Source organism: Tauraco erythrolophus, chromosome 4, assembly GCF_009769465.1.
Source record: "Tauraco erythrolophus isolate bTauEry1 chromosome 4, bTauEry1.pri, whole genome shotgun sequence".
Classification (NCBI taxonomy): Eukaryota; Metazoa; Chordata; class Aves; order Musophagiformes; family Musophagidae; genus Tauraco; species Tauraco erythrolophus.
Window position 1 is genome coordinate 11,759,135 of NC_141468.1, and position 18,365 is coordinate 11,777,499.

Sequence of the window (18,365 nt, forward strand, 5' to 3'; positions counted from 1 at the left end):
AATACTAATGTGTGGAAAAGACAAGGTTAAAAAAGTTTGACATATTAAGACCTTCTGGTGCACGCAATGCTTATGCTGGGGTCAGCTTCATGTGGCAGCCTGACAAGTCCATATTGACAAGGCAGCTCCGAGGTCAGGCCAGGAAGTTCCTGAGTCAGGGTCAGGATCAGCAAAGTACAACACGGTGCACGGACATCACCGCAAAGTAGCTTGGGCAAGGAGTAAGCAGTGGAGCTTAAATGAAGCTCCTAAGCCAAGAGACAGAGGCTTCCAGGAGATTTCTTGTAGCTTTTTGTCCCTCCTCACTGCCCACATCAGTAAGCCCAGGTTACATGTCTGCACCATGTAAATGTGGGTTTGAACATAGGCAGCAAAATCGTAGTGGGATGCAGAGCTTACTGCTGCGTGTAGAACCCTTCATTTTTAAGGATCAGACTGATTTTATCTGAAGAAGTAAGCATATTTGTGTGAGACTGCAATTTATTCCATAATCTTTTCTGCTTTCCCTTAATGATTTCCGTTTCGCTCAAAGGAGAAATAATGTTTGCAGAAACAAAGTAGCACCAGACAACTTCCTTCTGCTCAGAGACCAAATTGCATTTGTTGGCTTATTGATTGAGGATGGAAAGAAGACTCCATATGTTTTCTGTCTGTGTTCATCCATCAGTGCAAAAACTAGGTACAGGCCATGCAGTGGCTGTTCGCAAATGATCTGAAAACTATTACACTGCATGTTATGAAGTTGGCTTGCAAGAACTTTGAATTCTGTGTGAATTTGAAAATTTGAACTTGAAAATTTTGTATTCAAGTTACAATTGGCCATTTCACCTGTCATTAACACAGAGCTACCACTCACACATCAAAAACATGAAATGTTACAGGTTTAATATAGAATATGTGATTGCCTAAAATTTGAATATTTTCTGAGTATTTCATTTAATATTTTGACATTTAATAATTCTTAACAATCTTTAAAATATGTTACAATTGTTAGAACAAGTTAATGAACTGGTGGAATTGTCAAGTCATTGAAATCGAACGGCTCAGATATTTTAAGTGAGTTTTTTCACAGCCAACTGTAATGCCTCATGTTACAAGTACCTCATTACCAGAGGCATTTTTGCTCACAGACTTGCCCTCGTAAGCGGTACAGACAGAATCCTTTGTGAAAGACATGCAGGTAAATGAAACATTCTCATGAAGCTATAGGGGAAGAATTTCTGTTGTTTAAGCTTTTGTCGCTAAACTTAATTTCCACACAATGTGATGTATGAGATCAAATTCAGTAAAATTAAATTGCAGCTGTATTGAAATCTAGGAATTAAAAAAAATGGATAAAAATATGAACAGTTTTAAATATCCATGTGCCAGAATGCAACTGGAATCAAAATTTCAGTTACTTTGTTTGCATCGACAAGCCTGACCAGAAGAACCAGACCCAGACATAAAGGCGTGTAATGAATATGTATCGTGTCCTGTTGGACACGATACTGTTTTGTGTGTGGTCTGTGAGGTCATTATCTTGCACTACTGTCCAGTGCATGCTCAGAAGCTATCTTGAGTCATCTCAGAAAACTGGGAGTCTCAATTTATGTGGTGGAATTGTGGGCAATTAATTACAGCTTCTTTTGTTCTTTTCAACAGGAAATCACAGTCAGATTTTCAAAACATTTCCCACGTATAACTTGTGTGAGAAAATAATTTCTTTTGCTTAATGGTCAGTTTCAAGCAGAATTTTAGCTGAGTTGTCTGAAGAAGACAAGATAGGACTGCACATATAAATAACTTGCTTTCTCTCCTTTTTGTTTCTGTCTGAGGGCTTCGTTGTCTTGAATGCATGTTTTAAATTCTAGTTTCTTTACAAAATCCACCAAGTTTAAAAATATTTGTAGAAGTTTCCAGCCTTTGTCCTGCGAGGGAGCTGTTTTCCAATGTTTATGTATACCTCAAGAGTAAGACTCAGTTTTCACCACTGCCATGAAAGAAAGCCGAATTGTAATTTTTTTTTTTTTTTTTAAGCAAACCTTCCTGAAATTTTCTGGAAACAAAATCAGAAGGGTTTTATTGGGAAAACTGTGAGCAACCAAGTTTAAAATTTGGATTCTCTGTGGAATGGCAAGAGAGGATGAATTATTATAAATGTTGATGCATCTTCTCAGTAACACTAGTAGATGTACATCTTTTTGAATTCTAGAAACTGGTATTAGCTTTTAAGATGTCATTTTAAGATGACACTTGCCTAATTCTAGTCCAAACATAGGGTTTCAATAGGTTTCAATTCAAATTAAAAGCAGTAATCTGACAGCATTTTAGCAAGATCATTGAAATTACCAATTTGTTCAAATACAATTGAAACTTGCAAAGACATAAAATTGCAAATATCACGACATAATATTTTAATATCCAAAACTTTCATTTCTAGAATGCTTTAAAAGAAAAGAGGAAATATGGTCGTCCTCGGAGGATAAGATACTCCAAATAGACACCTGAAATGTATGAATATTCTGGAAGGAAGTATCTCATTCACTAGATATTGACTGTCTGATACACAATGTCTGATGCCTTTTTAAAAGATATGAATAAGTGACAATAATCACAGAAGTATTGAGGTTGGAAGGAACCTCTGGAAGTCAACTGGACCAACCCTCCTGCTCACGCAGGGCCATCTAGAATCTGTAATGTAGGTCAGGTTTTGGGGTTTCCAAACTCATTTTGCTTTGGTGGCAGGAGTTAAAAAAATTAAACTTTTTTTTTAAAAAAAAAAAACACTTTAATTCATTTCCTCTCGGCTTGCACATGTAGAGCTTCATTGACTCCATGTAGACAAAAAGATACTTTAATATAGATCAGACCGCAGATTTAATTTGTAATTAGCCACAGAACGCGGACAAATCTGTTATACAAGAATAAATTAATTAAAATAGTTTAATATGGTTTGACAGGTATTAAGTTACTTACATTTTGTGAGACATCTACCCAGCTAATTTTACTACTAGGTTTCAGAAAGCAGCTATCTCAAAGAAGAATTTAATTTCAAGTTTTTGGCAGGCTAGGTGGAAGCATAGGTAAAAACCAACCAGTCCCTCTTTTAATCTTGAAATCTTTCTTAATTATAGAGGTAATTAGAATTATAATTGTTAATCAATGTTTCATTAAAATACTGCAAAAGGAAGCATATTATTTTCACTGTAGCAATTACTAATTAAAAAAAAATTAAAAACACTTTGTAATTAAGTGCCTTTTGCCAGATACCACTTCTCTCTTTATTTTTTTTTGGTAAGGCTAAGATCCTTGGTAAAGGATGCGTTTTGTTTTGGACTGAAAACAGCAGAAATTTATTTGCAGTTAAATGTGAGATAGCAGGTTTTCTGGTTATAGCAATAAATACACTTAAGAAAGTTTGGCTGCAAAGGATTACTCAAATGAAAACACACTCTTGATTTTGATGAATGTTTAGTGAAAAAAACTGTTCGTTCAGCAACACCGAATCAGCTCTCTCAGGGAAGTATACTAAATAATATTTTCCAAAGGTAATAAGGGACAGAACTGATACGGATAGTTTCACATTCCAGTTAGTAGGTTTTACGTAGCAATAACAATAGCACGATGGTGCATGAATAGATTCAGCATGTTTTATGAAGTAATGTTGAACCTAGGCTTGGTGTGACAGTGTTTAGTCTGCAGGGCGCTGAAAGTAGGAATATGCCACACCTGATCAAGATCCAAAAAATGGATGCAATTCACAACAAAAATAAAACTGAAAAAGAAATACTATCCTGTCCCTAAATGTTCCAAATCTTCCCACTTCCATCTGGAGTTTTAACAAGGGCCTATGGGAAATTAAATTTAAAACTTGTTTTCCTGATATATGTCTGGCAACTTCCACTCTTCCAAAGTGCTGCTTAACTCTGTGACTTATTTCTGATTATTTTTTTCTTTTTTCTTGTTGTTGTTGCTGCTGTTGTTTTTTCTTTCATAGAGGAAAAAGCAGTCTCCAACCTATAGCTCTATGGCCTTTCTCTTATCATTTAACCTAAACACACATATTTGTCATCTTCATTTGACTTTATCCATGTTAGAGAAAAAGAGTGGGAGAAGAAAGGAAATGGGTAGAGGAGGGCTTTGTTTTGGCTGTGCCCAGGCTTAACTATAAGAAAGCCAGTAAAAAGTTCTGCGATATTAACGTCTTCGGTGAATGTTAGGAACTTTGTACTTATGAAGAGAAATAGTATTTCCTATGGAGCCTGACTCTTTGCCAGTCTTCCAGATGAACTTCCATAAGTATCATTTTGAGATGTTTGCAGTCCTGTTATTTATGGAGATATGACTCTGTTTACTTGTGAAGTATTGAATTCAAGTTGCAAAGTGTCTGTGAAGTTAAAGTCCTTCTTAGTTTAATGAGCAGATAGTGAACAAGATTGCAGTGTTGGAACTGAGAACCTGCATAATCTTAATTCTTTAAGCATTCCTGAGCATGTCCTAATCATGCATACAGGTGTTTCTTAAGCTTATCTGCTCCCTCAGCTTTAAAGATACATTTTTACAAGTGAACAGAACAAGTCAGAGTTTTGTTAGAATCTTTTAGCCCCAGGGTGTGACTGAAGGGACAACATATGCCAGTGGCCTTTCCCAATGGACAGCACTGGGCACTATTTTGTTTGTCCTACAGTGCAAGGTTCTCCACTCCTGTTCTAGGAGGCTTCATGTTGTCAAACACCCTTAGATTATTTAATGCTGTACTACAAGGCATGTATATACTGCAGGGCATATAACACACAGCGTAATTTGCATCCCTAAAACACCTTCTGGTTTGAAAGTAATAAAAATATCACTATCCTCATTTTGCAGATAAAAGAAACAGGTATAGAGCGATAAAATTACTTCTTCAGTGATCCTCTGAAGGTTAGGGATTCAAGCCAGGAATATGTGTAACACCAAGTGTTTTTAAGATTCAGTGTGCTATTATATTCATTAACTCATACTTAAATTCATAGCATTGTTTAAACATCAGCAGGTGTGTTAATCTTCTCAAGATCTTTGTAGTATCAGTGCTGAAGACTACAGCGATAAGAACTGTTGTATTCTTTTTTTTTTTTACTGTAGATTTGCATTGTATTTAGCTTTATTTTGTTTATATATGTAATAAAGATAATATGATGGGAACTTAAATTTTAAGTAGAGAAAAGTCTCTTTACATTGCTCATGCCAGTATTATTCTAGGATATTCCTATGTAATTAGAGTTTACGAGGTGTTAAATTGAGAAATTCACAGATAAATAAAAGAGAGTGCTGCAGCACTGATTATCCAGAAAATTTTCTTTTTTTCTAATGTCTTAAAACTCTTGGATTAAAAATATGGATAGAGAAGAGCTAGTATTATCTCTTCCCCTTCATTAAAAAAAAATATATTAAAAAAAACCCCACAAAAATCTTAAAAATCTCCAGATGTCAGTGAAGCAGGTCTCACTCAACTACTGGAGCATTCCCTGCTTATACAAATTAATAATAGAAGACCTTTAAAAATCAATTTCTAATAAAATAAAATGGTATCTCTCCAAATGAAGGCTTGCTGCACACAGCTGCTCTTGTGTTAACCATTAATGGCAAGCAATAGTTTTGCGACCGTGATATTGAACTCTCCAAAGAAAGTCATTACTGAAGCAGACACTAAGAGACTAGAAAGCCTAAAAAATCCATACAAAATGAATCAAAAACCTTGAAAAACTGAGAACTTCACCTTTTTTTTGGCAAAAGGTTTTATATTTTATAGCTGTCAGTTCCTGTTAACAATTCAACATTTAAAAGAGCCTTTAAAGTAAAAAAAGGAAACAAAACAAAACTCAAAACACTTTCCCAGTAATACAGCTTATAAATTGTCAATTAGTGCAATTACTGTGTAAGATGGATAGTTCTACTTTTTTCAGTAAAATAAGCCTCTTATTTGTTCACTTCCTTTTTTGTTTTTAATCGAAATCTGGGAGGAAAGAATATGGGCTGACATTATTCGGATCTAATAATACTCATGATATGGAAAATCTTACAAGATGTTTAATTGTGGCTCATTTTTCAAACTGACGTGCTCAATGTGGTAGTTGGGGAAGCAGATCCACCCGGTTACAGGATAATGTGTTATTTCTAGTAAGTTACTGAAATTGCAGCCAGGAGATCACCACACCTTTGTGCTGGAGTTCATACCATCTCTGTGTTTTTATGATACAAGTTAAAATCTTCAGAATTTGCTCTTATAGGAGAAAAATAAAAACAATACCAACAAAAAGAAACAACAAAACATCTTGTTGCTTCTGTACGTCTTCTCCTCAAGCTCAGATACTCCAGCCCGCTTTGGGGAGATGGTAGCTAGTCCAGGTGAAACCAACATGAGCAACATATTTATTGAGGATGGAATTCATTTTAGACATGTGGAAGCAGCAATACTTGCCTCTGAACTGGGAGAACAGAGCCATTTGAGAGGCTAATTTTAAGTTGCAGTCTTCAATATGTGTTACACGTTCAAATTGCTTTCATTTCTTTTCGCGTATTGGGACTAATAAAGCAATGGATTTGTTTGCGTATGGACTGTTCCCATGTAATATTCATTGCCGAGGTGATTGGAGATGAAACAGCCCAAAATTGCCCATAACCACATAGGTAATACGTTCTGAAAAAAGTCTGTGAGATGATAACCCTCTCTTTTCTATATGATGGTGGTGCTATAAAAGTTACAGAGGACATTTCACAGAGCTGTCTATGTTAGATTTTACCCAAAGATAATTTGAGGTCTTGGCAGTTTTAAGTCATTATCTGAGTAAAATAGTTAAGAAGTGGCTGCATTCAGTCTTAAATCTTCTGTGGTAGCATGGAGTTAGTCAGGAACAATCTCTGTCTTGGGGGGATAGTAATAATCAGTTATTAATCCAGGATGTCCTTACTATCTAGATATCCTAACTATAGCGGTGAAGACACTTTATGATTATTAATGTTTGGGAGTCTTAAAGTTATGGCTATTTATTATTTTTTGCTACCATGTCTGGGCACTTTTCACCTTTTGCTGAAAAATAGCTAAGTAATTCTGCAAAGGTGCTGCTGCCACACCAAAATACGACTTCTTTCTGAGTAGTAAGCTGAGGAATACCACATTTTCTAACTAGCGTGGGCTATAACATACTGGAACGCAGGTTTGTTCACATAAATTCACTAAAAGATGAGAGAAAATGTGAAATTAATCTGAGGGCCAAATGCAAGCTGTGCATTGCACTTCAAACTTGGCTCTAGACTCCATTAATCTGGCACAGGGAACTGAGTAGTCTGTGTTTATGGATGTTTTGAGTATCCACATGAATATTTTCTTGAGAGATAGCAAGGTAAAAATCAACTTCAACACATATTTGTTTGGCCAGTAAATGCTATTATTGAGGCTGACTACCTAATAACCCTCTTAGATGGAAAGGCAATGAAGTTTGAGTCAGAATAAGATGATGCTGTCTGGGATTTGATAATTGGCATTTGTTACCTGCCTTACTATCAGCTTTTAGCCTCTTTCCCCAAATATGCTACAGGGACGTAAAGCTGTTAATAATTCATCTGTGCCTCCCTGTGCCTTGCACATGCATACCTAACCAGTAGAGCAGGGCAGATGCAACTGAGGTCTTGTTCAACAGGATTTTCAGGAAGATCTCCCTCATAATATTCACTTATGCCTCTGGAATCATCTCGTGAATTAAAAGTGGACAGATGTAGCCAAGGTCTCCCTTTCCTGAGGAGAGAAGGGGCTTAGGCTTTACCTCGTGACAGCCTCTGTATTGCATGGATTCATTTTGTGTGTAATGAGCAAAACAGGATTTCCACCCCACATGTGCAGAAATAACAGAAGAGCATGCTTTACTCTTGCTTGAAATATGTGCAGCCTGTATCTCCATAATGCAAACAGCAGAAGTGGGAGGGATATCAAATCCAATGAATAATTTATAAATATCGAATCTAACCATATGCCAAACAAGAAAATCATCAAAGGAGAACATGACTAAAGCCTAATGTATGCAGCAGAGGACTGTGTGGTGTTGACATAGTTCAAAGGTATTAGTATGCAACAATGAAAGACGGTGAGGCTGATGTCTTCAAGACGTTCGGTGAGCCAGCTTCTCAGCCATCTGATTAAAATGGATGTTTTAAACAATAGATTATATAAATAAAACTGTAAATCTCAAAATCCTTCATCTTTAATTTCAGATTTTTACCAAAATATGTAATCATCTTTCTTGTGTATTTCATTTTTACCTTCATCTTAACCATATAATGGCTTTACTCAGTAAGACGGACACCAGTTTCCCCACATAACTTTATATCCTGCTCTGTATATGGACCAAGGCAATGCATGTCTTCCTCACTGGTCTCCACCCATTCTAATTATTTCCTGTATAAGTGCATGATTACTTATTTTTGCATAGAGAGTATTTATCATCCTTAAAAAATTATTTTTTTAAAACATGAAATCAGGGTAATTGCATCATTGGAGATCAACTGTCCTAAGGGAATTTAAGTTTCCTAGCAATAGCAATTCCGATAATATCGTTAAATACTCAGAACATTACCAAAACCAGTGAATAGATTTGAGACCATTCAAAGCCATCTAAAATTAAAAGTATTAATCCAGAGAGATCTTAGGATGAATGCGTGATTTAGTCATATTAATTCTTGAGATTGAAGAGGGAATTCAGCACTTCTTTGGTGTGAATGCAATTTGAGATACTAAATGCTGAGTCCTTATTTATGTTTAGCCGTGCAGAGACTTCCTATCAAATGATGTTTACTGTTGTAGAAAACATCATAAAAATCAATAGAACTAGTTTTCCCAGTAAATATTATACTTCTTAATTAGTGTTTGTGTGATCCTGCACCCATTAGTATCTGATGAAAAATTTTGCAGTCACAGTGTAAATCCAGACAAAATTCCTTGCATGGAAACTTAAGCACGTAGATGCTTATTATGTTTGTCTCAACAGAAGGTAATATATTAATTAGGTAGAAGACACTGGCATGTGGCACAGAAAATTCTGTTTTAAAAGCATGATAAGAAATAATGTTTTTAAAGACCTTCTTCAAATCTCTCTGAAGATGCTGACAATCTTTCCAGGACGGTGCGTACTGAAAGGGCCCATCTGGTGAAAGAGGAGCATAATTTAGGTGTTGTGTTCACTGCTTAGTCTGTCTCCCAAAATGAAAAACTATCTTATCAATCACAGTAATCTCCAAAAGGAACAGAAAGGTGGTAAGTAGTATGCTGAGTTGTTTATTCAGAGTTTCTTTTGTGGGCTGAGAGTATAACAGGACCATTATAGTTCATATTCTAGTTCTGGTGAATTTCTTCCCTTCCATTGTGATTTTTAACTTACTAATATAGATGTAGCCAGAAAGGGACAATGTGAACTTTGTTGCAATCCAGGAAATTACTGAAAAACTATGGTAGAACTGAGTGGAAGGCTTAGTTGCTCCATTTTTAGCAGAAGGATCTCCTCTGAAGAGTGATTTGGAAAGATTTGTCTTCAGATCATTTATTTTACTCTCTTTCAACCAGAAGTTTTGATCATTCTCTCCATAAAGAGAAAGAAAGGAAAAAAAAAAAAAAAAAGGCAAAAAAACGCGCATTCTTCTGGTTTTTATTCCAGTTTAAAAAAATACCCACAGCTTTTGTTATACAAATCCTTTTGGTACTTTTGGAAATATTCAGGAAAGTGTCAGTAATTTCAAATTTTATTATTCACGGTTTTCTCATAAATGTAAGTTAGTATTAATTTTTCCACTTCACGTTTCTGAAACATTTCCCACACTATATTTGATCTAAACGACACAATTCTGAAGTGTGTTCTGTCTAGGCAACTCGTGTTGACCTCAAGGACATTATGTGTTTACTTGTCAGGTGGTAGAACGTTAACATACATTTGTAGCTCTCAGATTTTGCACAAAAATGTAGATGGATTATTTCTCATATTGTCTCCTGTTACACAAATGAAAAGTAATCTTAACCCTATTTCTGTGAATTTTAGTTCAGAATTAAAAAAAGTTAGATTGATGAAGCAAGTTACACTATCATCTTTTTGAAAGTTATGGTATCAGATAGTATCATAGAATCATAGAATGTTTTGGATTGGAAGGGATCTTTAAAGGTCATCTAGTTCCAACCCCCCTGTCACAGCCAGGGACACCTTCCACTACATCAGGTTGCTCAAAGCCATATGCAACCTGGCCTTGAACACCTCCAGGGATGGAGCATCCACAACTTCTCTGGGCAACCTGTTCCAGTGTCTCACTACCGTCATTGTAAAAAATTTCTTCCTTAGATCTAATCGAAATCTCCCCTTTCAGTTTAAAGCCATTGTCCCTTGTCCTATCACTACATGCCCTTGGAAGAAGTCCCTCTCCAGCTTTCCTGTAGGCCTCCTTTAGGTACTGGAATGCTGCTAGAAAGTCTCCTGGAACCTTCTCTTCTCCCGGCTGAACTGCCCCAACTATCTCAGCGTGTCTTCATAGGAGGGGTGCTCCAGCCCTCGAATTATCTTCGTTGCCCTCCTCTGGACTTGCTCCAACAGCTCCATGTCTTTCTGATGTGGGGGGCCTCAGAGCTGAACGCAGTACTGTGCTGCCATGCTTCTTTTGATACGGTTGGCTTTCTGGGCTGCAAGCGCACATTGTCGGCTCATGTTGAGCTTCTCATCAACCAGCACCCTCAGATCCTTCTCTTCAGGGCTGCTCTTAATAAACTGTCAGTATCTCAAATTGTAGCTAAATGTTCATGTGATGGTTTTCAGTGGATAATTTATGTTAGTTAAGGAGCTAATCTGTTATTTTGTGAGCCTTTAGAAAAAAATAATTTTAAAAGTCAGTATTCACTATCAGAGGAGAATATGATGATGTTAGAAGGACTCTTCTTCAGCTGCTATGTTTGAATTATCTTTGAATCACCATCCATTTGCTTTGGAGAATGCAGTTAAGGAGTTGGACTTACCTTTTACATGTAAAAAATACCATTAAAAAAAGTAAAAAGTTTTAATTCACCTCTTAGCAGAAAATGCTAAGAGTTATTGTCACACCAGCAGTGTAAATTACATTTTTTAGCTGTTTTGAAATAAATCTAAATGCATACATTCAGATAATTCTCTGTTTGTGAAGACTGTCCAAGATATGGTTTGATTAAGAGTGGTAGATTTGATAAGGCATGGTCTTTTATTGGATGTTAGTGGAAAGACTGAAAGTTTGGGCAAAGATATAGCAGTGATGGTCAGTACTTTGATTTATGTTTGCTATTTTTACCTATTTACATTGGACGCAGATTTTTCAAGTCTCAGGGAATTTATTTCAAGAATGGATTTTCAGATGGAATTCTAATGGATGGGTTAGTCTGGACAAACACAAAAAGTCCATGATTGAACATGTGCTAACCATGGCTTTGGGCTCATAAAATATTGGTGAATTTAACCTATGTATGCCTAAGTAATGATACTTAAGTTGCAAATTTAACAAATACTAGTCTCAAAAAACCTATTTGCTCAATTCTGGAAATTTCAAAGACCTTTATCCCTTCAGATCACGATGGACCTGTGAGGTGGTCTAGTCTGAGACCATAGGCAATACTGGTGTAGAGTTTGAGGTTCGTCTGGTGTGCAACAATATCCTGTGTTTTCTGTGGTGGATAAATGTGTACTGATAAACGTCCTGTGGGTTCTGCTTTGTTTACATGTTCTGGTAACTGATGTGCCACACAGGTTATGGTCACTTAGGAAAGGGTTCATTTAGTAAAATCAAAAATAGACAGGTACTCTAAGCTCATGGCTTCTTTTGTATTCATGGATAGAGATATCAGATATCATAATTCTTCCCATTTGTCTTAGATAAATGCTTTTTCAGGAAGAATCCTGGAGCTGCCTATATCTTTCTTTATTTCCGAGACAGAAAAATGATTAATGTCAGGAAATAGCTCTCCCAATGCTGTTGGCATATAGTGAGAGAGCGAATTGCAGAACGTTATTTCATTTTATGTAACTTTTCACATTTTTATTTGTGTTCATTAAGCTGTCAAATGGTTTTGAAAGGCACATTTTGTTTTTCAGTAAGGAAAAGATGCCTACTCCTGCTTAAAATTAGGGTAAAGCTTAGATTAAATGCTTGCAAAAGGTTATTAATCTTAACATTTTCTTTAGAGAGACATGAATATTTCCATCTCATTTTATTTTCAGAAAATACAATACTTTCACGTTACTTTTCTAATTTGCATTTTTACGTAAAGCTGTCTTGAGTCAGTGAATAATTTTTTAGGTGCATAACTGAGCTTTAGATCAGCACAGTATTATTGTATACAACATTAATTAACTTAATTAACTGTTTTTAAAATGAAGTACTTTCTTGTTCAAAAAAAGTTATTTCATATTCTAAAGTATTTTGGTTGAAATTCTGGTTCCATTGAAGTCAGTGCTCAATTGCAGTCAGTAACTGTTTCTTCAACACAATCTGGCCCTTTAAAGTCTTTATATAATAGTTTTATTGCATTCTGTTATATGTCCATATACATGGCAGTATATAGGTATTTCAAGCACAGATTACACAAATACAGACATTTTTTATCCATACAAAATGTTTGTATTTCTATAGTGCAAAGTCTCTGATATTGATTTGTTGTACTGTTGTATTTAAAATATTAAGATAAAGTTTTCAGTTTATTTTATAAATTTTTTTTTGCTTTTTAGCTTCCCCATGGGTAGATAAGAGTCGAACTCCAAACAAAATAGATCTGTATGATGTTCGCAGAAGGCCATGGTAAGCTTTCTTTAAAGGACTGATGCATATATGTCACTTAGTTTCTAGATATGACTATAAAGACAATGTTTTTCTGATTCTTTGTAGCTAATAGTCCTTATTTTTAGATATTGCTGTTTTTTTTCTATAAAATCAGTTAATTCTTCTGAATAAACAATTTTCACATCATACTATTTTTTAAGCACTATTCACTATAGTGCATTGGACTGTTGCATTACGTGAACCTTTTCATAGGATGGTAACTATCAAATAGGTACACGGCAATTAAAAACTTTGATTTTGTGCAAAATCAAATGTAATTCAGATTATTCGATTGAACTATTCTTCCAGACTTTTTCAAGTATTTACAAATATGTCTCAGTGGTTTAGACTACCAAAAAATCACTAGACTGGTAAAAGACAGAGAACAGTGAAATTGTTTCTGATTATGTTTTCTTTAAGCCTCTCAAGGCATAATGCGTACTGATATTTGGATTTCTACTAGTTGAATATACTCTTTCAAAGGACAAAGTATATTTATTAAACTGAGTTGATGTAATAATTCTTCTGTCATCAAGATCTTTAGCTCTGAAATAGTATTCACGTTTTTCAGTTATCAGTGTCTGAAAACGGTGAATTTTAATCAGTGTATCTGACTTTCAGGCTTTCCTAATGTGGTTTGAACTTTGTTTTGCTTAGAAGACACAGCAAGAGAGAATATGATGGCAGATGGTTTTCTGCTAGCTACGACAGGAGGATCTTGTTGGTTCAGCTACTTTTAGTTTAGAGATCGTAGAGCGTTTTCCATCACACACAACAAATGTGTTTGTAAGTTTGTGTCATTCATACCCTTTTTTTATTTCAGGTATATCCAAGGAGCTGCATCTCCCAAAGATATGCTTATTTTAGTTGATGCGTAAGTGTTGAACATCTGGATGTTGACATTATAGGGATAAAAGTAATTAAATATATTGAACAAATCTCTATATGCTGAAAAAGAGAGAGAAGATTAAGATGTCCTTATATGCAAGGATCAAAAGTCTTGATATGAACGAAATAAATACACAGGAAAAGTTTAAGAAAACCTCTTAAAGTTATTTAAACAAGGCACAAGGAAGTGCTTTTTAATCACTTTAATATTATTCTGCCTTCAGCTTCTTAATTACTGAAGTAATCAGTGGAAAATTTCTCATTTGAATGCCAAGATTTGTTGTAAAACACAAACCTAAAAAAATGAGTAGAATCATTAGATTTAAACATGATTTCATGAGCCTGAAAGATGAGAATTTATGCAGACTTCAGATGTTTTACCGTACATATTTTAAAATTGCCAAGTTCAGTTACTACAAAACTTTTACAGAAGGTGAGCAAAGAAACTAATAAAACCTTTCACTTTGCCTTGGCAGGCTTCCTTTGTTTAGCTAATGTTGAGGGACTGAAGGAAGCATTGAACATGATGTGTCAAACAGATTGCTTTATGCTGAAAAAATTCTCAGTAAGAGAATTTACATTTAATGCATTTAAATGTGGTGAAGTGCTTTCGTATTAGCAGTGAGTTTTGTCAACGTTTGTTATTTCTGCACTTCAACTTAGGTTTTGCCTTGAATCAAACAATCTATCATTTGGGTATTTGCAAATCTAAAGCTGTAAATCTGTGTGTAGGAGTATAAAACGTTTAGGTAATGCATTGGTTGAAGGCAATAAACTCTCTTGGAATTCTTGAAATGAAAATAAGCAAATGATGCATCATTATGATTTCATCTGAGCCAGAAGAGTGAGACTTCAAGTGCCAGGTTTGGACTTAATTTTTTATCACAATAATGTGATAGCACTAATGGTGAGTTGGAGAATTCTGGAGAATTATTGAAAATTTTAGTGTGAAAGTTACTAAGAGTGCTGATTTGTGCTTTGTATTTTCTTTGTATGTTTTACATAAAATGTGTTAAATTCAACTTTTCTATCATCGTGCGGATTTCTGTTAGGAGCGGGAGTGTCAGTGGATTGACACTGAAGCTGATCCGCACCTCGGTCATTGAGATGTTAGAGACCTTGTCCGACGATGACTTTGTGAATGTGGTTTCGGTGAGTACCTCTTCTTTCCACAAAATTTGCATTGTCACAAAGCCATGAACAAACTGGTTTCAATGCCAAATATGAGATATTTGAATGCTAAGCTGCTAAGACACTTAAAATATATTGCAAAATACCACATTTGGCTCACTGTTTTCTTGTGGAGTGTAATTGGAGTCCTTGATTTGTTACTATCCATACATTTGAGTGTAAGGCTCATTAGCTACAGTAAACAATCAAGGAGGTAAAGCAAAAGTCATTTAAACGAACTTCTGCATAGCCAGATTCTCCTTTCCAGTATATTTTCCGGTCTGTGTAGCACGTCTTCTCTTTGATTGGTATATGCAAATTCTCTTGAAATAATTGGTAGTTCCCAGGTTTGATATTGTGGTATGAGATGAAGGCAGGGGGAAATTCCTTCTTCCAAACAGCAAACATTTGGGTTATTCATGTTAATTGATGCATGATGACAGAAGATGTACAGCCATATGTCTGACCTGCCAAAGAAGTGCCGCCGAGAAGTTCTGCAGTAGATGTATTTGAAGGGTAGCAAAGCAAAAAAAAATTACCCATAATAGGTAACGTAATAGGGGGGAGAATCCATGAAGGAACTTAAAAATGTGTATGATTTATGCATACACAGGCAGCATATGTGATGTGCGCGTCAGAGGGTTATTAGGAGGGTAAGACTGTAAGACTTGCCAAGGTGATGCTGGCTTTTTGGGGGCTGGATTTTCAGTGGCTGGGATCTTTCAGAATATGTTCTGAAACTTTAGTACTACATTTAATTAATACACTTCAAACTTGATTACTAGACTTAAAACTTCTGCTTCTATATAATAGAGTTTTTCAGTAGTACTCCAAAAGTGTTCGTTGTTTTATTTTTTGCGGGTTTTTTTTGAATGGCATTTTTGTCTTTCAAATACTTGCCTGGAATTTAAAGTGCAAATTCCTGGTTTTCAAGAAAGCTGAAGGCAAAATAAAATAGAATTGGGGAGGGGAAAGATGATATGGGCAACTTTCAGTTTTCAGGCTGATACCATGGATGTCATGCTCTAGCCTTGGGCAAGGTTTTTTTATTTTTTGTTAAGCTGTTGAACTGTAGAGCTTTGATTCTAAGGATTTAGGATAGGAACACTGACATACTCTTAATGACAAGAGACAGCCTGCGTGGTGAGTAACTCTGGAATGATTTTGGAGGCAATTTTCAACTCCTACAGATGTGTTGTAGCCAGCCTGCAGGGAGAAAGACCTGAAATATCACTATCAGAAATCTCTTTGAACACCGCTTATTGCTTCATTGTTTGCTGTCAGTCTAGCTAGACCTTTCTCCAAGTAGTAGAGAGAAGCTTTTATAAACAATGGCATTCGCTTTGTTGAAGTTTTTAATAGTGGATTAGACTGTTTTCTTTAGTCTAAATTGCAGTGAAAAAAGAAGGAACTATTTTTTTTGTTATTATTATTAAAGGAAATAAGCTTTTCTGTAATGACATTAGAGAGCTGAAATCTTGTTCTTAGGTTCTCTGTCTTTTTTTTAAAAAAAAGACTCTAATCTTAAACTGCTGGGAATTGATTACTGCGTTCAGTAAAATTAAACTGCTTTTGCTGTTGGGAGATCTGGACCCCTGCTACCACCTGATTTGCACAGCTTTCCAAACTCTTTCCTTCATTTACTCCCAGCTGACCAGAAATAGTGTATCTTGATGCTAACACTTCCTTAGGCTCAGGGTATTTTATTAGCTAAAGTTCAGTGTTATTCTAGTGAGGCTCCAAGGTTCGGATTTATGTTGAAAAAGGGTTAGAAATCTTTGAATATTTTCTACACTACCATTTTCCCAGTGGTTTGTAACTTATAATATGTAAGGACATTTCTTCTTTGAACGAACTTTATAGACACCCATCAAATATTTGACTGCAGAACCGAAGACTTTTGGTTGTGCCATGTTCATCTTCAGAGGAAGGCAGCACTCATGGAAGTTGAACATGGCATCTCTGAAATTTTTATAAAGAGCTATTTGGTGTTGTGCATTTGTGATTTAAATTTCCATATTAGATCCTTTCTGTATTGCAATTACTTTTGTGTAACCTATGTTTTCCTGTGTTTAGGTGACCTATGTATTGGAATTGTGGGAGACATTGTGTTCTGACATTGTCTTTCCCTAACAGAAAGGGAATCATATGCTATAGACAGGAAACAAACGGTTGCACTACTACAAGGCATTCTTTAAACAACAGAAGTGAACACTTAAGTTTGGTCTTTTCTGTAGGATTTTTCTCTTTTTTCAGCTTGTGCAGGTCTAACCAAAGCCTCAAATCAAACACCAGACGTGACACCACCTAAGAAGGTGATATATTATCACACTCAGTAGTACCTGTTCTTAAGATTATTCACAAAAAGTGTATGCACAGAACTAACTTTTATAAAGCACTTATCTGCTGCAAAGTTAGTATTATCTGCTGCGCAGGTTTCCTGTATGTTGTTTTATTTTTCTGTTTTGATTTAGATGTCATGACACTTAATGTGAAACTTGGAATTATTCTGATCAATTAGATCACTGAGAATCACATATAACTTCAAGAGAATTTCTTAGAGGATCTGAGATCTCATCTTTATTCAAATATCAAATTCTTTACTTTTGCTTAGTTTTTTCCCACTTATTCTTCCTTGTATATCTTGGTGAAAAAACTGATCCTTATGGTTTATTAGGTTTATGTACTGTGTTAAAAGGCAGATAATTCATTAATTCATGTCTAATTTTAAAATAATCTCTTTTTTTTTTTTTTTTTTAATGATCTGAGGATTATATGAAGATCCTCATGTGGAGGTCAAAGGAGGTGATTTTGCCCCTCTGCTCTGGTGAGACCCCACCTGGAGTACTGCATTCAGCTCTGGGGTCCTCAGCACAGGAAAGACCTGGACCTGTTGGAGCGGGGCCAGAACAGGACTACAAAGATGAATGGAACACATCTCCTGTGAGGAAAGGCTGAGGTAGTTGAGGTTGTTCAGTCTGGAGAAGAGAAGGCTTTGGGGAGACATTATTGTAGCCTTTCAATATTTAAAGGGGGCTTATAAGAAAGATGGAAACAGACTCTTTTGTAGGGTCTGTAGTGATAGGACAAGGGGTAATGATTTTAAACTAAAGGAGGATAGATTGAGACTAGATATAAGGAAGAAATTTTTTATGGTGAGGATGGTGAAACACTGGAACTGGTTGCCCAGAGAGGCAGTAGATGCCCCATCCCTGGAATCATTCAAGGTCAGATTGGATGGGCCTTTGAGCAACCTGATCTAGTTGAAGATGTCCCTGCTCGTTGCAGAAGAGTTGGGCTAGATGACCTTTAAAGGTCCCTTCCAACCCAAACCATTCTATGATTCTATATTCTATGATTGTATGATATACTGATACACAAAAGATCATCGTTATTCTTCACAGAATATTCCATGACAATGAAGGCATGACTATATTAAGTCTAATGCTTTCTTCATAAATCCAAACCTCCAAAAATTAACT

At 35.7% G+C, this 18,365-nt stretch overlaps 1 protein-coding gene across 5 annotated transcripts in view; it reads left to right on the forward strand.

The window, feature by feature from the left end:
- Positions 1-18,365, forward strand: part of CACNA2D1 (calcium voltage-gated channel auxiliary subunit alpha2delta 1) — a 437,667-nt gene that overhangs the window by 315,061 nt on the left and 104,241 nt on the right. For all 5 annotated transcript variants that reach the window (XM_086609980.1, XM_086609982.1, XM_086609983.1 and 2 more), the window contains exons 8-10: positions 12,735-12,804; positions 13,649-13,699; positions 14,766-14,865. In XM_086609980.1, the coding sequence (XP_086466106.1) occupies positions 12,735-12,804; positions 13,649-13,699; positions 14,766-14,865 (221 nt within the window). The remainder of the gene's footprint in view (positions 1-12,734; positions 12,805-13,648; positions 13,700-14,765; positions 14,866-18,365) is intronic.